Raw genomic sequence first — 23420 nt, forward strand, 5'->3', positions numbered from 1 at the left:
CCTCTCAGCTCACTCCTTGTCCTGTGCCTGTTACCAAGGCTCGCTCTGGTCAGCACTTCTTCCTGTCTTTACTCTGTGTTAGCTGCCCCCTGGTCCACGGATGTGCTCCCCATGCCAGCATAGCCATGTTTATCAAGCTCCACCACACACAGGAGCTGTGAATGTCTATGTGATAAGATGTGATTTTCGGTCTAGAGATACAATGTGAAGTTAAATGAAGCTAATTAAGTACCTACCACCTCTTGCACTAATGCTTTTGTAGATGTTTAAGTCCTCCTCCCTTAGAAACTCTCAAGTGTTACATTGTAATTTATCAGGACTTTATGGGGGTACTGTGGGTCTTCAGGGCCTCCCCCTCCCAGTGATGTGTCATTGCTTTTGCCCAAATCTCCACACCCCATGACCTGCCTCTCTACTCTCTCTCTTGCTTCTGAATTTCTTCTGCTTTGGGAGACTCCATGTATGTGTGGAATCACATGTGTTTTATTCTGTGGTGACCGGCCTATTTGAAGCAACACAACGTTCTTCAGGTTCATCCACGTGGCTGCTGGGAACAAGCTCTCCTCCTTCTGTGAAGCCAAGAGTATTCCATCACGCACATGGGCCACCCTTCTGTGTCCACCCCTCCACTGACGACACTCTGATTACATCTACATCTGGGCTTCAGGAGATGTGGGAGGGCATCTCTTCCACATACAGTAATCTCACTTCCTTTGAAAAGGTTCCCAGAGGCGTGGCTGCTGGATCTCGTGAGAGTCGTCTCTTTCCAGCCAGTCTCTTCCACTTTAAATGCTTCTCCTAGGCCTGTCGGCCATTTTGGTTTCCCTTTTTCTTGCTCCACTCACCCAAACAACAATACTTTTTTTTTTTTGCATTGAATTCACTTCTTTCTCTACTATTTGGCTCCTTATAGCACTGTAGTACGATCTTTCTCTTCTCTCATGGAGCTGCCCCTGGGTGGCTGGCACTGGCCCATCCATTGCTGAATCCAGTGGAAATTTTCAGTCTCAGGACATTTCTGTGGCATTTAAGATTGACGAGCCCCCACCCCTTCTGCTCCTTTCATTTTATGCACTCATTCATCCAAATGATATTTATTAGGCGGTGTGTCACACACTATTCTAGGTACTAAAAATATGACAGTGCGCAAAAAGACGAAGCCTGTACCCCTTGGAGCTCAGATGACATGGTGGGGGAGGGGAAATGAATAATTAAACAAGGATTTATATTTAGCTAGTCAGACAGTAATAAATCCTATGGGGGAAAATAAAACCCTGTGGGGCAGAGGCAGAGTTAGAGAACGAGAAGGCTGTGGGGACCCCGTTACTACTTCATGTAGGATGATCAGCGGTGCCTCCACCGAGGCTGATCATCGGCACTAGAGAAGTCAAGAACATTCTAGAGAGAAAAAAGTCCCTACAGATGCTTGACACCTTCTAGGGATACCAGTGATCTAAGATGGCTGTAGCAGGGTGACTAGGAAAAGGATAGGAGAAGAAAGGTTATGAGGAAGGAGCCAGGTCGCAAGGCTGCTACAGTGACCCATAGAGATCACGGTGGTGACAGGATCAGATGCCGGTGATGATCTAATTCTAGATGTGCCTCCATTTCAGTGACAAAGGTAACATGAGAGGACATGAGTCACAACTGACTCTGAAGCTTGGGTTTGAAAACCTAATTGTAGGCGGCACCTTCCTCTCTGACCTGTGATACCTTTCTCTATCCTCCAAGACAAGATTCAAGGTAACTATGATGACCCCCTACCCCCAGCCCACAAGGGTGTGGTTCATACTTTGAGCAACCGCACGGCACAGGCCAGCTCCATTCACCAGGCCACAGAGGCTCACCATCCAAGCCACACTGTCCCTCTCCTGCAGGTAGATCCTGATTAAAACCAACTAGAAAGAGTCAGGTTTCTAGCCTGGGGGCCACCAACCCAAATACATTCTTCAAAGCTTCTCACAAGGCAGGGTCAAGCAACGATAGTCTACCCACCGGCCAAAACGAGTCAGGGATTAGGCTGAAGCCTGTCACTAGTCTAGGTGTCTGTTGGGGGAATGTCCTCCCAGGCTTCCTGCACCCTTCTTGAGTTATCCACTCTCCAAGTAGGCCCAACATGGTGACAATAGTCTGAGGGGAAGATGAGACTCAGCGTGACATCAGCTCCTCCCCAAGAAATCTTACCACTACCTCCATCTATTCCACCACAGTGCACTGCTGTAATTAATTCTCTGCCCCACCTCCCTCTCTCCCTCCCTCCCTCCCCTTTCCCCTCCTCTCTCTGTAGGTGTTTCAAGAGTCCTGGGGTCTGTTTTCATCCATTTTTAGAAACTTCCATACAGAGACCTGACATCTGGTGTCTACTTTATTATTATCACCTAAAGCAAAATCAAATAGGCAGAAAGTCCCATTTTAACATCCTAATATACATATGTAGGCTGGGGGTATATAAAGCTCCCATATGAACCCTCCTTCTGGGTCCTCAGGGTCCTGAAGCAGTTGCATGCCACAGTTATTTGAGAAATTAGTTCTCATTCTAACACCACAAATTAGGTGTTATAATTATTTTTCAACTGATATAAATTTTGTTTTTAATTACCCTTTGATTATGTGGTTCGCAGACATGTACGGAGTGTCTTTCCAGCCTTCCTTCTAAGTGGCAGAGGATCTTAGCTCAAGGCTGAGATCTCTGGCTGTGATGCTGGGGTCCGCAGTCACCTTAGGAGGACCTGGCTTTTGACTTGTTTACATTTGCAGCTACGGGCTCCGATCACGGTCCAGCTCTCCAGGTCTGCCTTTCATTTTTCCCTTGTCATTCTTCTCCAGCCCCCAGCCATGCATACAACATTATCTCTCATCCTTGCCTCGATTTGTTCATCTGCTTTGAATGGTGGGAAGACCTGCAGCAGTGCGCTCCTCACTGTTGGAACCGTGAGAGGCCAGGAAGGCTGTTCTCGAGGATAAGTGACAAGATGGCGGACAGAAGTGAGGCTCAGGGAAGGAGAGCACTAAAGGAGATGTCACGACAGTCCTGGCAGGAGTGACCTGGAGCCACCAGAGATGGAGATGGCAGTAAAGGCGTGTGAGCAAAGACCTGTCACAATTCTACGGCTGGGAATTTCTGGATAACCAGGCTTTCCTACGTTACAGAAGGGAAGGGACTGGCAACAGGCATTAAACTATGGTGGACTCCTCTCTGAGGTTTCCTTTTCTAAGTTAAATGAATCACGCACCTGCCTAGAAGCAAAGCCCCTTTCTGATCCCCATTCACTTGAAAGAGCTGACCCACGGCAAGAGCCACGGCCAAGCTCTGTTGCTTAGTTCTTGGCCACAGTGAGATGCTAAGTGTCTCCAAAAGGCCTGGATGTTAAAGGCATGTCCTCAGAGTGGAATTAGTGAGAGGTGATGGCACCTTTAAGAGATGGAGCCTGGTAGGAGACCGTCAGGTGTCTGGGAACATAGACTTGAAGAAGATTGTGGGACTCACCCTCCTCTTCCTCTTTTGCTTCCTGACCATGAGGGTGAGAGATTCCGATCGTCCATGGGCTCCCACCATAAGGTGCACTCTTACCACAGGCCCTGAAACAGCAGAGCCAACTGACCATGGACTGACACCACCAAAGCTGTGATCCTAAATAGGTTTTCTCTTTATGAGCTGGTCCTGTGGGTGTCTAGGACAATGACTGCATGCTCACTCTGCTCCGAGGAAGACAGCAATACTGAGATGAACACGCCAGGGACCACACGTGTTTGCTCAAACTGCCAGCTTGAAAAACTGGCAACAGCTTGAACATGAACTGTAATCAGCAAGGAGGTCAGGGGTCAACTACTAAGGTTTTTTTTTTCTCTCGAAGAATTTATTAAAAAGGCTGGGCATGTCTGGCGATGGCCTGCATTCAGTGTAATGGAAAAATCAGACTTCTTAAATGTATAGTGTACAATTGCCATCCAGGAAGCAGAGTTAGAATTTTTAAAAACCAGGCTTCTCAGGGAAAGAGATCCTGACAACTGCCTTCTTGCATTCTGGTCTAGATGTCCCCAGTGCCTCCATTACGGCCAGTCCTCCCAGGGAAGAACAGCTGATACGGCTAACAAGCTGTCCCGGGTCCCCCCACCCCTGCTGCCCCTCCGTCTTAGTAAATGGCACTGTCACACCCTCACTTTCCAAAGACTGCAAGGTGAGATCATGGCTGCCACACACTTATAAGGAAACCTCGACAGCTCAGGACACCTGTCTTCTTTCCTCCGGGACTACTGCTCTGTCCAACCACAGCTGCCATGCCAGGCACAGGTGCTTCTCGGTCCCTCTGTTCCTCTTCCTCCCCCACCTCTGTCACTCCACACACTCCCCTGCCTCCTGCCCTGAGGATTACATGGTTGTCACACCACCCACTTCCTGCTACATCCCAGCCCTGTGGCTCCTGGAAACCTAGGGGACTTAACCTCCTCCTAGGCCGACAGGCTCCTTCTTTCTTTACTCAGAAGGACGCTATGAGAACAAGACCCACAGAATTAACTAAGCAGGGTTCACAGGGGCTCACAGAGCCTGTCTGGGTCTGAGCTAGGTCCTCCACATGTGCATTATGGCGGTGTCGCTTAGTGGGAATGGGGTGTGTGTCTCTGAGTCTTGGCTGCACTTGGGATCCTTTTCCTCCTCCTGGTTGCCTCGCCCTGCCTTGATATGAGGGTTTGTGCCTGATCTTATTGTGATGTACGTGGCTGGTAACCGTGGGAGGCCTGTTCTTTTTATTGAAGGGAAATGGTGTGGATCTAGGGGAGAGGGGATGTGTGGGGGAAGGAGGGGAAATGGCAGCTGGTGTATAATATATGAGAGAAGAATAAAACAGACAGACAGACAGACAGACAGACAGAGACAGACCGTGCCTCTCCACTATCCTACCTCACTTCCCATCGCTCTGGGGAAAGGCACTCTAACACAAGGCACCGCAGAATTACAAAGCTCATGGTCTGTTTTCCTCATTCCATGTACCACAGCTGTAAATACTTTACCTGTTTGCCATCTGTTACCTCAGCCAGAATGGAAATTTCTAGGGGACATACAAAGTCTGCTGTACATCCACACCCACCATAGCACCTAACACATGACAGGAATCCAGTAGCTATTTGTTTAATTAAAATCTAATTTCCTAATCTTTCCTTCTGGAACGTTACATCTATTTTGCAACTGATATCTAGTTGATAGCTATTCTAGTTTACATTTGTAGAAAGGCAACAATCTCTGGGTGTTGGCTTTAATTTAGAGTATGAGGATAGCTCTTACCATGTTACTCACTGATAAACAGTCCCTCAATTAGTAAGTCATTTAGTTTCACTGAGTAGGATTTGATGAGCCTTAACACCCCTGCTCCAAGTCCCAGTCTGTCTTAACCCTCTGGTCACCCTCAAGCTTCTGTTTCTGTCTCTTCTCATCGCTTCTGCACTCACCAGACACCCCAATAACAATCCCTGGGAGTCTGCTAGGAACTGGGGACGCAGTATTATCAAAAGCAGAAGGATGGACAAGTATTATCAGGTGGCCTCTGTTCCCACAGCTCCACATACTAGTGAATCCCCAAAAACCTCCACCAAGCACAGCCACCTGTATGATGTCATCACTACCCAGCCAGATGCATGATGGGTCTAGAGATGGAAGTCTTCAATTAATGACAGACAGGGCTGGGGATGGATGTAGCTCAGTGGTAGAACTGGTATATGTAAGGCTCTAGGTTTAACCCCCAGCACTGCCACAACAAAGAAACAAACCAGACACAAGCCAGTCAAACAGCACCTTTCAGCCTACCAGCTAGCTACTGTTTGAGCATCCATCAGCAAACAAGACGGAACAGCATCACCACCAACAACCACCACTGCTCTGTGTGGTTTTTCACTCCCAGGGAGGGCCAAGAGGATTCAACTGGCCTTGCAGGCAAAGCCTGGGACAGTGAACTGTGCCCACCTCACTGGCCCTCTTCATCCCGATAGCAGATCAGGACAGAGTGCTGGCCAAGAAATATCACCCTGGTAGAAGGGAAGGGAGAGAAAAGTAGCACCTGAGCTAGCCACTCAGCGTCTGCCACAGGAGATGTAGGAGCAGTTCCAGCAGTTCCTGGGGTTGGAAAGTTAGTGGAGGGGATGGTGTAATGGACAGACCTCATAATGGGGCAAGGAGAAAATGGACCTGCACAGCCTGCCAATTTAGACCAGGTCAATGGATGCAGGCAGACAGAGAGGCAATCCTAAGACAATGGCATGAGATTCCTCTCACCAGAGGCCACACTGAAGAAATGCCTAAACACCGGGGAAGGGAGCAGGTATTCCCTGTCTGTAAAGCTACAGTGCCAAGGCTCCTTGGAGAGTTTGGGGGAGGAAGGGAAACCCTAACCTGATCTGAGTTGAAGATGGATATAGACAAACTCCAAGAATAACCAAGGAGATTGAAGGTTATCTTGAAACATCGAAAAACACAGCTATCCCTTTTGCATACTAACGGTCTGGCTTGAAAACACCACGCCTACAGCTCAAGCATCAGCAAGACACTCTCTCCATCCCTGAGGGGCCTGTGCCAGCTCAGGATGAACACCGTCCCTCTGGATGCTACAGTGATGCTGTCCTGCCCACCTGCAGCCCTTTTTGCTGATGTAAGTGACTGCCCACATGTAGGAACCAGCGCTGTTGATGGCAGCGGTGGGGATTGGGGCATGACCACTGATGTGACATCCCTGGGCACCTGCCACACTGGGGACAGCTCCTGGGGTCACAGCAGACTGAAAGGAAGAGCTCAGTGGATGATACCTCGGTCTGGCCAAGGCCCTGGCACACACCCTCGCTGCGCTCTGGATACTAGTTCTAATTCATTGTGCGTGTGCGGTCCCTCCCGTCCCACAGAACCTTAGCAAGCACAACAATCAAGTGTCACCGGGGATGGGAAAGTTCTCTGAAGCTTTAAAAGGCTCTGCAGGCAAATGAGCCCAGCCTGAACTCCCGAGCACTTCCATTGTGTGGTACAGGCCACCTTCCTTTTAAAGCTGCGATAGATCTTCTTTGAAGGCGCTTTTAAAGCATATGCAAAAAGCACAGGATGGAAACTCCAAGGATGGCTGCTGTTCTACTGCATTCTCCTTTGGGGCATCTCAATGCGGCTTACTCATCAGGAAGCATTTAAGGGAGTACTCACTGCTCCCAGAATTGCGGACTAGTGTGAGGAAGCAGGGCCTGCCCCTGTGTGAGGAAGCAGGGCCTGCCCCTGTGTGAGGAAGCAGGGCCTGCCCCTGTGTGAGGAAGCAGGGCCTGCCCCTGGAGCCTGGAGGAGCAGAAGCAAGCTGTACCTTCTGCGCACCTGGGAAGGCTCCCTGGGAGAAATGGCATCCTAGATGAACCCAGACGAGTTGAGCTGGAGTCAGACAAATGAGGAGGAGTGGCAGGCAGGGACAAAGCCAGAGATCACAGTGTCAGGGAAGCAGTGCCCAAGCTGGCTTCCATGTGGGAGGAGGTAGTGACAGGCGACTCTTCCAAGTGAGCAGACATCAGTGCAGGATGGGACCTGGAGCATACCCCACTGTCTGTCTGACCCACTAACTGCCCACCTTGCTCTGCAATGCACAAAGTCTTCTTCTCACACTAGCTAGCATCAGGCCGCATCCTGTCCTGTGTTAAAGCACCCAAAAGCTTCACACTGTTTTGGACACCATCGAATGTCCTCAGTGTGGCTTGTCAGGACACTGGCCATCCATGCTATGTTGCCCAGAAATATGCAGATTTATGGTTACCCTGGCTAACACTACGGCCAATGACTAGTCACAGTGTTCTTTCACTGTCTGGAGTGTTTGGACACTGATCCATGGCTCCCTTCATCCAGAGTCCTGCTTGACCCTCTGGCTTCACCTGGCACCCCTCCTGCCACCCACTTAGCCTCAAGGTCTCCCTAAGCTGCTTCCAGTTCCTCAGAGTGGCCAGCTCCCTCTGACCCCTGCCCTCCTGCTCTACCCCCAGCCTCTCCCCCAAGGCAGTCTCTCCTCTCCTCTCCAAACCCTGACCCTGACCTTGAGCAGGTTATTTAAACATTCCATGTGGATTTTCCTCATTTATCTCAGAAAATTGTTATGCAGATGAAAAATAAAGGCATTTCAAAGCCTGCAGCAATGCAGTAATGCAGCACATGCAGGGCAAGCAGCATGTGCAGTGAACACAGCACTTGCAACACTTGCAGCTCATGTAGTGCTTTGGTCAGCCACTGTTTTTGTCATCATCCACCCTTGTTGCTCCATCCTGGACAACACCTTCTCCAGAAAGCTTCCCTGGTCTCCCAGGGTGAGGCTGGGTGTCCCGCTGGCTCGCACGGTGTCCTCTCCTCCTGACCCCCACTTATCTAATAAGCTCTGACTATGGCTGTCATCTTTGTTTCTCTTTGTTTCTTTTATTGTGACAGGACCTGGACGTGGAACCTTGGCTGGCCTGGGACTTGCTATGCAGTCAGGCCACCCTCCTGCTTCTGCTTCTTAAGTGCTAGGTCACAGGTATACAGTGCCCCCCAGCAAGGCTCCTGCTAGCCACAGGCTGTTTCGTGGGTGCACAATGCCTGACACACAGCAGGCATTTGTAACTTTTGTGGGGTGGATAATGTACTCATTCTTGATAATAAGCACACAGCTTGGTGTTTCATTCAAATAAAGTCAGCCTGGGACTTGCACCTCTAGGAGATCATGACCACTCTGATAAGTCTGTCAGCCTAGCTTACACTGAACTCGACTCTCCCCATTGGAACTGTCAGTGGGGCTTGTATGACATTTTTATAATGTATGCATTCATCAAAATGACTTAGGCTAGATCACCTCTTCAGCTAAAAGTTCATAAACAGTTCAGGAGCCAGCATCGCTCAGCATTTCTGAATTTTATTGTATATTTATATTGAATATAAGTTTTATTGTATATTATGTGATAATTTCATACATGAAAACAATGTATGTAGATCGCTCCCACCCCTACAAGTGCTCCATCTGAAGCAGTTACTGGCTCTGTCTTCACCTGAGGGTCACACGCCTTTAGAAAGGCTCATAAGCTATGCGGTATGTCGTATGCGGAGAAGTGCTGCGGAGAACACTCGTGGGGGAGGGAAAGGTGCCATTAGTGGTGAGGAGGTGGCTGGTGATGGTTAGTATCCAGGAAGGCCTCCCTGCATCTATAAAACCACAGTGGGATGAAAGTGTGAGACTATGTTGCATGGATAGAACTGGGTGTGAATACTTTCACACACACACACACACACACACACACACACACACACACACGGCCTTCTCTAGAGATACCAGAAGACACTTACAACTGTCATAGAAATACACACACTTCCCTATCTTATTATATAGTAGCTCTGAAGGGCCACACTGGTTTCTGGAGCCCCAATAGTGTCACCTCAATGTGCCAGCCACAGGGGATTAATGGAAATCAGGTAGTGCAGGAATCTTAGTCTAGAATCTACCTCACCACAAGACCTGTTGTTGTATGGTCTCAGAATGTACAGGGAACATACATGCTTCCTAACAGACAGATTGTTATGACGGCTCCACTGCCCATGGAGGACAGACTGCTATGGCTAGGGAGAACGAGAAGACACCTATAATTACACCATCCCCATGTTTCTAGAAAATGTTTAGACATTAGTGCAGATATCAAAGATGTGGAAGTTGTAGTGGCAAGTCTTACACATTCCGGGATGAGCCTGTGCTGAGAAGCCAATGGACTGGCGTTTGGCTGCTGCTGCTCAGGTTGTGCTGTTTAACATAGCTCACCAGAGCAGACCACTGGCATCTTAGTGTTCAGCCTCCTACTATACACATTGTCAGCCTTCATGCAACAGGGACAACAACCATACCTTTACTGTTTTGCTTCAGAGCCATGCTAACTCCACTGCCTTCTTTTTTCTTTGTCTTGAGACAAGGTCTCCCTCCATAGCCCATGCTGGCTTTAAACTCACAGTAATATACCTTTCAGTCTCCTGGGTACTAGGATTATGGGGGGAGCACTATGCCCAGTTCCTGCTGAGTCTTCTAAGGATTGAACCTCCTTCATCCCAACCCACAGAGCATCGTGCTGGCCACACCACTGATGGCATTCTGCTGACTCAACGTGTGCAGTGTCAATGTGTGCAGTCACACATGGAGTGGAGCTACATGCACTCAAGTTCAGGGCATGCCAAGTCTGTGATAGGTTTAAGGTACCCAGTGGCCTGGACAATGAGAAGGACCTCTCCCTGCTGCCACACACACACACACACACACACACACACACACACACGTGACACACAAACTGTGAGCACCTTCAATTGCCCAACATAAAGAATGAAACATCCATCTATAGCCTGTCTGGGTTCCGGAGAACATGGTGCTCTGTTCTACTGGTTACTACATGCACGGAGTTACTGCAGCAAGGCAAGGCTCTGCAGCAGGTCTGGACTACTAGACAAGCCTCACTGACGGCTGAGCTGTGGAGCCTGCTGGAGCCAGGAGGACTGCAGGTGCCTGAGGCAGACAGGCATGCTCTCTGAATCTCTTACAGGCCCTGGAAGAAAATCACAGCGCTGGCCTCTCTGGCACTAGTGCAAGGCCATGCTTTCTGCCCGTGATTACTGTCCACTTAAAAAACAACTCTTGGCTTATGACAGGGCCCTGATAAGAGAACAAACATGTGACCATAGAACAACATGCAACTGTGTCCCCCCACAAATGACTGTTAGCTGATCTGTGAAGCACAAAGCTAGATACACATGGCAGCATTCCACTGGCAAATTAGACAGGTCCATATGACACAGGTAAGGCCGGTCCAGAGCCCGTGAAAGCTCTGCCACAGGCTGGTGGCAGAGATGCCACGGCAGAGCTGACGCTCCTTCAGCTTACACCCACAGATTCATGGACAGCACTGCAGCTATGGGGAGGGCCAATGTCTTAGTGAGGGTTTTACTGCTGTGAACAGACATCATGGCCAACTCTTATAAGGACAACATTTAATTGGGGCTGGCTTAGAGGTTCAGCGAGTCAGTCCATTGTCATCAAGGTGAGAGTAGAGCAGCATCCAGGCAGGCATGGTGCAGGAGGAGCTGAGAGTTCTACATCTTCATCTGAAGGCTGCTAGCAGAAAACTGACTTCCAGGCAGCTAAGGTGAGGGTCTTAAGCCCACACCCACAGTGACACACCTATTCCAACAGGGCCACACCTAATAGTGGTACTCCCTCAACCAAGCATATGCAAAACCATCACAGGCAAGGATAGGACTTGTTTCTAAGGAAGCTTGCAAGATGCTGCTCAGAAGTGAAGGGACCAGATTATAACCCCACTCAGAAAGCCCCTAGACTTAAAACAGGAAAACTCTTCCGTAGACAGCACTGCAGAATGTACATCTTCATATGATGCAAGGGAAAAGGCGAGATGTGGAGGAGACTCAACAGGAGCATGAGCAGTGGCTGCAGGGTCCTCTCAGGGCTTGGAAAGAATAAGAAAGGAAGATTGGGCACAAGACGGTTGGTAGATGGAACTCTGAGGACATGTGCTTGAGGTGAGGACACGCATGTCCCTGTGAACACCTGCTGGAGTACATCCTCTGTGCAGGAGGTGGTCCCGCATCAGCTGGGGAAAGTTCTGCTCAGTCAGAGGCAGTGATTGCTGGCTGGGCTGTGTTGCTCAGTGGCCTGAGAAACAGGGATGCTAAGACCTTGAGGATGAGGCCATAGTGGCAGGAAATTTCCCTCACAGGGTGATCTCTTTACCAGGAAGGGTGAACTCCTGACCATGGCACTAGAGTGGAGGCTAATGCCACACCCCAAGTGAGGTACCGAGGCTGGCTCTCATGGGTCTCTCCCAGTCCAGCAAGGTAGGATCATATGGGAAGGCCATGCTTGCCCTGCAGCCTTGAGCACAAGCACACCATCAGAACATCTACAGTCCTCCCCTGTGTCTCACAGTGCCTGACCCTGCAGCCTTGAGCACAAGCACACCATCAGAACATCTACAGTCCTCCCCTGTGTCTCACAGTGCCTGACCCTGCAGCACTGCACAGCTCCATCCAGGAGGTAAAAAGAAAACACCTTCAGGATCAAAACACAACAAAGAGAAGTTGAGAGAAGATCATCCTGATCGTTACACACGTGCTTAGCTTCTGAACAAAACATTGCTAAACCAAATCCAGAAATAAGAAAAAGAATTTACCAGGCCATTTGAGTTTTTCCTCTGGCATTCAAGGCTGTTTTAATATTTAGAAACCAACCATTTATAAAATTCATAGTCTAAAAGAGAGAAATCTGTAGGTATCAAAAAAGATGCTAAGTGGAGAAAATCTGAAATATAGTCTTGATAAAAAGCTGTTGATAAATTAACAGTGGGGATCTACAGTGCACAGCACGCCGTGAATGACTCTGATTAGTTGGGATTGACACCAACCTCTTACAGGTATGGACCAGGGCTCAGAAGCCTTGGCCATGCTGTTACCCAGCAGTGTGTGAAGTGCGTATATGTGTTGTGGTGGGGATGGGAGAGCCAAACACAAAAGATAGAGTTTTCCAGTGAAGAACTAAGTCTGCCACTATTTACAGATGATGTGGTTTCCAATATGAGATGCTCAGAAGGATCTATACATAAATCAGGGAAATTGCTAAGAGTTTGGTTAAAGGTATAATCAATATACAAAAAAATTAATTCCACTCATCTGGACCATCAACAAACAGAAAATGAAATGTAACAAATGAAGCTTCTTAGAGTAGCCATGAGAACAGAGGTATGTCTCAAGACTCGAGGCAGTCCCAGTGAGGTGGACCTGATTAAGCTGTTGTCAACTGAAAACAGAGCAAACTGACAGTGCAGGAATATGCCGAGCATGCTTACCCGCCATCTTAGAACCCTCAGAGCACCGGGAGAGCCCCAGAAGACCCCACTGAGGGCTGACTGAGGACTCAGGCTCTCAGCCTCTGGTCAGCACCACCTCCAGATATGTGGCCAATTGCTATCCCAGAAAAGACCACAATTCCAAATTGGAAGTGAAGTTTTAGACCTTAAGTTGGAAGACTTTAATTGTTAGCATTTTGCACTGAAAGCACATTAACCACAATCTAGCCAAAATTACAAGACACCTGTTTGTACAAAGTGTAAATACAAAAGCTAAGAATTAAGTGAATGGGACATTTTGCTGTTGTAAAGACTTCATTTCTCCAAATTGATTTAAAGGTTCAATTCTGTGCCAATCAAAACTCCAATGGAATGTTTAAAAATCTCAACGAGCTTTTGTGTAGGAGAGTGGAGGGGTGGACAGTCAGTCACTCACTGCTGCTAAAGGAAAGTCCATGGAGAGTAGTTAAAAACATAATGAAAACTGTTTGCTATATAGCTGCCTTCACATACCTGACTGCTCTAAACAGAGCCCAAAAGTACATCTGTGTGCATGTGAATGATGCTTTAGAATACAGGTGGCCCTGCAGCTCACTGGGAGAGGACAGACTTTTCAATTAATGATTTCTATGGAGACAAACTGGATGCCTAATTCAATTACATAGCACCATCAACTGTATGTTATTGTTTTATTTGTGTAAAGCAAATTATTTTTAAAAATTGGCCATAGAGCATTATACTCATGCTCTCAGGACCAGGAAGAAATGCTCCAAATCATCGAAGACACAAATGCTTGGATCACAGAATAATGCTCCACCTCATTAAAATTCCGAGCTTGTCTTTTGCAAGGCCTCCATCTGCAGTGTAAAGAGCATGGGGAGCTGCAAACCACACAGGAGAGGGGGGCTCAGCCTCCCACCCGGACACAGACTCCTACAGACCAATTAGGAAACAAACAAGCAAGCAGAGAAAAGGCCAAGAGATCCGTGCAGATGCTTCTCACAGGAAGCACAGTGAGTCAGTGTGCGGGACATTTCCACACTTGAAAACAAGCTCAACTTCATTCAAAAGAACAGTTTAGAACAAACTCGAGACCATCTCACCCGTTACCGTGGCGGCTTTTCAAACATAACAAGATCAGGGCTGAGGGGGACTTGTAGAAACTAGGTCTTTAGAAAACAATCTGGCATGGTTAGGTGCTTTCAAGGAGCCCTTATCTAACTTACAAATAACTGGCTTGGAGAATTCCTTGTCCACGAGATCCTGGAGTCTTGGACAAGTTTGTGAGCTCATACAAGCCCTACGTGCAATTAAAAAGAAAACAAACAAACATGACACACGGTGCCAATGACAGAGTGTATCTACAGAGAAATGCAATGCAGCAGCGAGGGGGTGACAGCCACACACAGAGATGAATGCTAAGGGTCTAACACGAGGTGATGAGGGAAAGTTATAACCGGGACGAAAGGCAAGGACAAGGAGCAGAACGGGAGGCCTCGCCAGAATAGCTTTCTTATTTTATTTTTGCCACGCGCTGAAGTTGCCAAAATCAGAACATGGAAATCAGAACCATCTGTTGACAGGCCTGGTAAGTTAGAGAGCTGGACAGAAACGCAGAAGAATGTGTTTTGAAATCTGCATCAAATCACAGAGACAGAAATAAAAGCCTGCCTTGTTCTAGTGGGGAGGAACAGTGTCACTTTGCCACCATTTATGTAATAGTAAAGAGTGCCATCGTCACCCACAGGAACAGTACTAAGGTGTGCTAATTTAGTCTGGGACAGTACTAAGGCGTGCTAGTTTCCTAGTGGTCACTGCACACACTGAGATAAGCGTGAAGAGCTGTTAAACTCACTGCCAGTGCAGGTTACAGAATTACTTCAAGATTCCTCCATCTTGACCAATCACTGAGGAGCTGAGGAGATGGTTCAGTCGGTAAATGCTCGGCATGCAAGCTTGAGGACATGAGTTTGGGTCCCATACTCACATAAAAGCCCGTTGTCACCACACATGTCTGTAACCACAGCACTGGAGGGTAAGACAGGTGTATGGCAGGGGCTAACTGGCCAGCCAGACTAGCCAGACTGACAAGCCACAAGTTAAGTGAGAGACCTTATCTCAAACACAAAAAAGGTAGAGAAGATAGAGGAATCCCCCCCCCATAGAACTCAGGACTCCTCCTGCACATATGAGCATGCGAGTGTGCCCCCACCTCTCCACACCACACAGAGAATGGGTGAAGTGGGCTAAGCTCTAAGCACTCTGAGGCCAGCGGCTGGCCAAGCTGCTGTCTGCAACCTCTCACAGACACTTGAAACCAAGATGGATGATGGAACTCAAGCCATGAAGATGTAGCGGGGTGAAGGCATCCCATGAACTCGGTGAAACATGGATCCTGGAGGAGAACCCACAACTGTCATTTTACTAATCCAGTTTAATCCCTAACTACATTTGAAATACTTATCTGCAGACCCACAGCTAAGTGTAGTTCTCACCCCTCATCAAGAAAACAAGTCTTAGAGTGTATGTTTAGTGTTGTGTATATGTGTAGTGTGTGCACGGTGGGCTCATGCCCTTGTGTGTGGAGGACTGGGGTCAATAACGAGTGTCTTTCCCCAATTTCTCACCACCTTTACTTTTATATTTTTATAGAAATTTTAATACTTAGAATGACACATGGCTGTGAGCACCCTGGCATGTGTGTGGAGCTCAGCGGACAACTTGTGCAAGACCACTCTCTTCTTCCACCGTGTGGATTCCAGGAGCAAACTCCAGCCTGTCAGGTTAGGCAGCAAGCACCATTACCAGGCTGGGCCGGTCAGCCAATGAGCCTTAGGGGTCTACCTGTCTCTGGCTCCTTTCCCTAATGCTATGATTATAAGAATACATGCATTATGCCATTTTTCCTATTAAATAATTTAATTTTGAGATTATAATTATATTTCTGCCTTCCCTTTTCTCTCTCCAAATGCTCCCATGTGCCACCTCCCCTGCCTTGTTCTCTTCCAAATTCATGGCCTCTTTTCTTTAACTGTATACACACACACACACACACACATAACACACACACACACACACAACCTTGTCAATATGTATAATATTACTTGTCTGCATGTTTTCAGGACTGACCACTTGGTGTTGGATAACTAATTAGGAGTGCATCCCTGAGGAAGGCACCTTCCCCTGCTCTCAGCATTCCCTGCTTGCCTTCAGTTCTTTGTGTAGGGTTGAGGTTTCATGAGCTTTCTCCTTTCCACATAAGCACACCTGCCTATATTCAGATCTTGTTTAGGCAGCCATGTTGGTGCAACTTCATGGGTGTAGAATTATCTTCTGATATCTCTAGGAGGCATCATCTCTCAGCAGACATACTGTTTCTCTGGCTTGTACAGTCTTTCTGACCCTTCTTCTGTTATGACCCCTGATCCTTGGGCGCAGGAGTTGCAGATGTATCAGTAGGACTGGGTTTCACAACTCTACATTTTGATTGGCTGTGGTTCTACAATGGTTTCCCTCTGTGGCAAAGAGAAGTTTCCTTGATGAGGGGTGAGAACTACACTTAGCTGTGGGTACGCAGATAAGTATTTCAAATGTAGTTAGGGATTAAACTGGATTAGTAAAATGACAGTTGTAGGTTCTCCTCCAGGATCCCTGACTTCAGTGCCCTTGGGTAGTTGGATAGGTTTCCAGAGCCGGGCACAGTTTCCTGCTCTTGATGAGCAGGCCTCAAGCCAATTAGAAAACTGTTGGTCACCACCACAGTGTGCAGTCACCCCTGCACCCTTAGCCTCGTTGTGCCATGTTGGTGTTGATGCGGTTCGTGGTATCACAGCTAGGTAGCAGTGTTGGCTGTCTCCCTCCTTTGGAAGCTGCATGTCACCTCCCGGTGCCATGAGAACTGGTCCTCAGGGAGGACGCTTTCAGGTCAGGTCCAGCTCAGGTCCTCTGGGCCTTGTGTGTCTGAAGTGCATGGTGTCTTCAGGAACAGGTTGCCTTGGGGGCAACCGAGGACAGCAGAAATGACTATAATGTTTTGTTTAGGTTCTCTTAGACAACCCTGACCAAGAACTCAAAAGAGGGCTTCTCATGCCTCCTTGGGGGTTATGTTAGACAGTCCATTTTGTGCCAGGTTTTTATAGGCTCTGGGGATCCGAACCCAGGTCCTTACACTTGAATAGCCAGCGCTCTACTGACTGAGCCACACCTCTACCTCAGCAGCTGCTTTTCATCCTGTGAAACACACACTCACAGGCTATGAAGGAAAAAATCCTTAAATGTCTCTGAACACATCACTGAGAAAGCTGAAAGATAGCCCGGCGGTGGTGGCGCATACCTTTAATCTCAGCACTTGGGAGGCAGAGGCAGGTGGATTTCTGAGTTTGAGGCCAGCCTGGTCTACAGAGTGAGTTCCAGGACAGCCAGGGCTACACAGAGAAACCCTCGAGGAAAAAAAAAAGCCACAGCCTAGAAGCCATTTGCAACACAAATTACAGACACAAATTATATGTGCATATATATGTAATGCTAGAAAATCAATTCAGATGAACAACAAACAATACACAAGACAAATGGGTTAATTATATAAATAGGCAGGCCACGAGGAGGAAATAAAAACATCCAATCAATATATGGGAATGTTCCAATTATACCAGCTTTGTAATGCGACTTTCATACAAGTGATAAAAATATAAGGCTTGAAAATATCAAGTGTTAGTGAGGGTGTGAGGTGACAGGGACTCTCGTGTCCTGCAAGCTCAACTTGGCACTGATCTCTGAGGAGCTAACTGGTAGCAAAGATGATCATGAAAATGGGTGCACAGCACAGCTGAGGGAAGCCATCTCTAACAGTCCACCCGAAGGACACACACGTATGTGAACAGCCATTACCTATTCACCAAAGCTGTAACTAGGAGAAAAAAATATCAAACACCAACATGCCAACCAGCAAGGGAAATAAGCTATATACTCAGATATTATAGGAGATTGGGAAAACTCTCTACCTAGTGACAAATAGTCACAGGTGACCAAGTGGTATTGTGTGTGTGTGTGTGTGTGTGTGTGTGTGTGTGCGCGCGCGCGCGCGCGCGCGCGCTGAACTCTGGTCTTCAGACAGAACAGCAAATGCTTTACATACTGAGTAATCTTTCCAGCCCCTCCTCCATATAGTGGCATTCTTAAACTTCACGTGGTTTCAGGAAAAATATAGAATAATGTTCTAAAACAAAATCAAGTTAGCTGTATATAACTCAAAATATATATTGTACAAATACACAGTGGAAGGTCTAGAGAATACCCACCAAATTACTGTTAACCCTGGGGAGAGGACAGTGCTGTGTAAGAGACAGCCAGGATGTGGAATGCCTTTATTTCCAGCGTTCCAATGTTTTTAATGAATGTATTCACTCACTAGCTCATGTAGTTATAAAGCAAGTATAATTTATATAGATTAAAATACAAATTTTAAAATATTGTAACAGAGGTATGGGGAAGTCACACGAGACCATACTGAAATGAGACCTTACTTAACACACAGAAAGATTTTCTAACAGCTGTGACATTTTCATTGGACCTTGCTATTTGAATAGGATTTTGTCAAATGTTTATAATTTGATAGAAAGCTGCAAGCTGACTGACATTTTCCAAGTACACACACTGGCACATACCAACGTGCATCTCATCCCAATGCTTTTTTCTTTCAATGTGGTATGGCCTTCCACAGAGAGGCGTGGGGGTGGGGGGTCTGCTCTATTCCCCTGTCTCCTGAGCTTGGGCGGGACGTGTGACTGCCTGGATGAAGAGAACAGAGTGGAAGCACACTGGCGTGGCTTCTGAGGCTGATTATACAGCTTCTGCTGGGCCTGCTCTCTGCTTGGACAGAACACGCTCACCTCACCCTGGGAGCCCAGACACATGCTGTGAGGAAGCTCTCACTGGCCCACGTGGAAGACCACTTAAATGGGCTCATGTGGAGAGGAACTGAGGCCCCCAGTGGACAGCCAGCAGCAACAGCCAGACATTCCAGGGAGCGAGCCTTCAGAAGATCCCTGGCCTGGCCTTGAGCCCCTCAGCAGAGGCTCAGAGATCTATCCATCATGGGAGAGGCGAGTCATTCCCACTGTGCCTTGTCCTAATTCCTGACCCAGAGAATCCATGAACATAATAAATGGTATTTACACCACAAAATTTAGACCAGCATGCTACCCTGGAACAAAGACAGTCTAAAGAGAAGGGACTGCACACGGGATGTCACAGCCTGTGAGTACTGGCTGCTTGGGGTAAGGGGACCTGAACTGTGGAAATCTCATATGACAACATGAAAAACTCAGACTTATCTCCCTGGCAGCAGAGAGCTGTTGACAGTGTGGAGCTGGGAAGTGAAATGCTAAGATCTGCATTTTAGCAAAGCCGGGAAAAGGCTGGAGAAAAGAAAGGCTTAAAAATAGGAAAAGGGTCTGGAGAGATGGCTCAGGGGATAAAGTGCTTGCTGCAAATAGAAGCGGGGCAAGCATGGAGCCTGCCTGTACTGCTAACACTCAGGTGGCAGAGACCACGTCCCAGGGCAAGTGGGCTAACAAGACTAGAAACTGGTGAGCTCTAGGTTCTGTGAGAGACCCTGCCTCAGTAAAGAAAGTAGACACCCACCGAGACAGACACCTGACATCAACTTCAAGCCTCTTCCACATATGGGAGGTACATATTCTTGCACATACCGGCCCATGCATGAACACACACACACACACACACACCCCACATACACATATATCAGAACAGGAAGAGCCTTCTGCTTGACATGGGTTCTGGCTAAGAACACCAGTGGAAGCATTTCCTCACGTAGCTGTTCTGCAGGGAGATCTCTGATTCTCATCTATGTTCTATTCCACTTGCGTCAAAGTGTTAGAGGGAAGATATATATCCACACAAAAGTTTACCTTGGTCACTTACTTTATACTGCAGAACCAGAAGTGACCAAGGTGTACTACAGTGGGTGAATTACTAAACTGAGATATCATATTCTGCACTTAGAAGAAAGGAGCGATCCAACCATGAGAAGAACTTTCAAGGCAGGTTACAACCTCAAAGAAGCCAATCTTCCTTCCTTCCTTCCTTCCTTCCTTCCTTCCTTCCTTCCTTCCTTCCTTCCTTCCTTCCTTCCTTCCTTCCTTCCTTCCTTCCTCCCTCCCTCCCTCCCTCCCTCCCTTCCTTTTCTTTTCTTTTTTCTTGTTTTTTTTGTTTTTGTTTTTTTGTTTTGTTTTTTAAAGACAAGGTTTTCCCCTGTAGCCCTGGCTGTCCTGGACTTGCTTTTTAAACCAGGCTGCCCTTGAACGCACAGAGATCTATCTACCTCTGCCTCCCAAGTGCTGGGACAAGTAGTGGCCCCACCATGTCCAGCAGGAAGCCAATCTAAAGTGGTTCTCCACACATGATTCCAATGCTGTGACATTCTAAGAAAGGAAAAACAATGGGGACAGTAAAGAGGTTGTTGGCTGGCAGAATGGAGGAGGCAGGGGTGAGTGGTGGAGCACAGAGGGACCTTGGGACAATGACGCCACACTGTATGGAAATAGTGTGTGTATGTCACGTGACCATCCCCACACCATGAGTGAAACAGGACAAAACTACAGACTTCGAATGACCATGGTGTCAATGCAAGCCTGACTGTAATAAATGCAGAGAGTGACAAGCCATGTGTGTTTTGCGCAGGAGCACAGAGACACTTTGCACTTTCTGCTGAGTTCTGCTGTGAATCTAAAGCTGCTCCCAAAAAGAAAGTCTATATTTGAAATGTTAGGAGGAAAAAATGTTAGACGATGTTAGAATACAAGAAAAGTTTCCCCCATTGCTCTTCCTTCAAGCTTTTAGATTTGAGCTGTTTGCTTTAAAGGACCGTAGAGGAACGCTAAGCTAAGCGGGGCAGACATGGCCCTCAAGCTCAGCACCTGGAAGGCAGAGGTATGTGGTTCTCTGTGAGTTAGTTCCAGGATGGTATGGAATGAACAGCTGTGAGTTCTATGCAAGCCAAGGTTACATATAGTGAGACACTGTCTCAAAGAAAGACAGACAGACAGATTTAAATGTCAAGGAAGCTTCCCTGGATTATAGTCATTTACAACAATTATCTGTGCTAATGCCATCTCATACAACCTCAAATTTTTGTTATGTTTATTAAAATTATTCTTTTAGTTGTCACAAAAGTTTATAAGAACTATTTATAAATGTGTGCTCACACAGTAAGTCTATACTAACACTGTGGCTTTTTTCAGTTTTGGACATTGCAGAACTGTATAAGGAGGAACTTTGAGGTATAAAGTCCAAGAACAGAGAAAGAGAGAGCCTAAACCGTGAGGAACCACCCTCGTGTGAGGCAGGAGCGGACAACCAGGGGCTAGAAAGCAAAGGACGGACAAGGCACCTCTCAGAGGTACTCAGGACGCCCCACTCATATCTGGGTGACGGACGGACGGGTCACCCCTCTGGCTGAGCAAACCTAGAAGAGGATCCTATTGAAACCAGGATGCAGCTGGGTATGTAGTGTGCACTTAGCATGCGCACCATGAGGCCTGGGCTCTGTCTTCAGCTCCAAAGTGTACTGCAAGTTGGGACTTCATGCAGAGCAATGACAGGAGGGAGCCAGACCGCAGGGGTCCTGTCAACAGCAGAGCCCAGGTGGGACTCAACATTGTCATTTACTAGAGGTGACATTGGTATCATTTTGTGTAATCTATCCTTCCCCCTCCCCCAAGGTTTTTGAGACAGGTCTTATACTTTAGTCCACGTTGGCATGGATGAGGCTGGCTCTGAGTTTGTGACAACTCTGCCTCTCCAGGATTGCAAATGTGCACCTCCACACCCAGCTTTCTCTGGTGCCCTTTTCTAAAGTTAATGATTCAGGAGATGATTGAACGAGCTGTGGGACCGGTGCTATTCATTATACTCGTTCATACTTCCACTTAATGTCTGCCTTAGAAGAACCTCATTCGTTAAATTTCATCAGAAATAAGTTTCACTAAAACACATACTAAAATTGGGCTGGAGAGAGGGTGCTCTCGCAGAGGACCTGAGCTCAACACCCAGCACCCACATGGCGGCTCACAGCTGTCTATAACGCCAGACATCCAGGATCCAACAACACCCTCTTCTGACCTCCATGGCACAAGGCACACATGTGCACAAGAACATATGCAGACAAAACACGTATACATATAAAAATAATAAAAATAAATATTTTTTTAAGAACAGAAAATTAGTTCTACTCTTTAAAGCTTTCAAAGAAAAGTGTAAGGCTAGTGATTAATTTTTAAACAAAACGAAAGAGAAGAGAAAGAACTAAGACCCCTAGAAGCAGGTGACGTACAAAGTGGGAGTCAAAGGCCATGTGTGGGCTGGATTTATCATGCCAGCCCTGCCCTGATGACCAATGATAAACAAAGCCAACTGTTGCTATAGTTCAAAATCAAATCTTGTATTTGTGTAGCCTTCCCTTCTAGTGCATCTCATTTCTGTTTCTGAAGAAAATTTCATTTGTAACCAAATTACCTGTGTCCCAAAGATCGCAGATTTCCGCTTCTTCTGACAGCCAGGAAGCAGGAGAGGTAATGGAAGGAGGTAACCTTGACAAAGGTTGCTTCAGATGCTCATATGAGTACAACAGTGTTAGGTCCTGACAGAAACAAGAGAGAACATATTCACTAAAACACAAAAACTGCACCAGAGAGATGGGTCAGACACTGAGAGTACGTGCTGTCCTTGAAAGTCCTGGAGCTGAGTTCCAGCATGTATAACCAACAGCTCACGACTTCCTGTCTGTCACTCCAGCTCCACGGCCCTGATGCTTCGGCCTCCGAAGACACTTGCAATCATGTGCACATACCCGGACACATTATCAAAAGAAAAATTAGTGTGTGCTGGCTAGCTTTGTGTCAACTTGACACAATTATAGTCACTGAAGAGGAAGAACTGAAAAACGCTTTCATAAGATCTGGCTGTAGGCAACCCTGTAGGGCATTTGTTGCGGGTAGGGTGGCTAGAAGGTTCCAGACAGGATTTCTCTGTGTAGCACTGGCTATCCTGGAACTCACTCTGTAGACCAGGTTGGTGGGGAACTCAGAGATTCACCTGATTCTGCCTCCCAAGTCCCAAGTATTAAAAGCCTGCACTACCACTGCCTGGGCATTTTCTTAATTAGTGATTGATGATGAAGGGCCAAGCCCATTGTGGGTGGTTCGGTCCTGGGTTCTATAAGAAAGCAGGCTGAGCAAGCCATGAGGAGCAAGCCAGTTTGCAGTACCCTCCACGGCCTCTATCTGCATCAGCTCCTGCCTCCAAGGTTCCTGCCCTGCCTGGGTTCCTGCCCTCACTGCTTTTGATAATGAAATGTTATATGGAACTGTGAGTGAAATTAACCCTTTCTTCCCTAAATGATCAAATTGCTTTTGGTCATAGTGTTTCATCACAGCAATAGTGATCCTATCATGTTTGGGATCTGACATGAGTTCAGTCAGGAAGCAAAGCAAATCTATCCCAGGGTCCTATAAATCTGTTTGGCCTGTCTGTAATTT

At 47.3% G+C, this 23420-nt stretch overlaps 1 protein-coding gene across 2 annotated transcripts in view; it reads right to left on the reverse strand.

The window, feature by feature from the left end:
- The window catches only part of Enthd1 (ENTH domain containing 1), a 107019-nt gene that overhangs the window by 35968 nt on the left and 47631 nt on the right, over positions 1-23420 (reverse strand). For both annotated transcript variants that reach the window (XM_052160728.1, XM_052160729.1), the window contains exon 4: positions 22399-22522. In XM_052160728.1, coding sequence (XP_052016688.1) covers positions 22399-22522 — 124 coding nt within the window. The remainder of the gene's footprint in view (positions 1-22398; positions 22523-23420) is intronic.

The sequence above is a fragment of the Apodemus sylvaticus genome, chromosome 17, assembly GCF_947179515.1.
Source record: "Apodemus sylvaticus chromosome 17, mApoSyl1.1, whole genome shotgun sequence".
Taxonomy (NCBI): Eukaryota; Metazoa; Chordata; class Mammalia; order Rodentia; family Muridae; genus Apodemus; species Apodemus sylvaticus.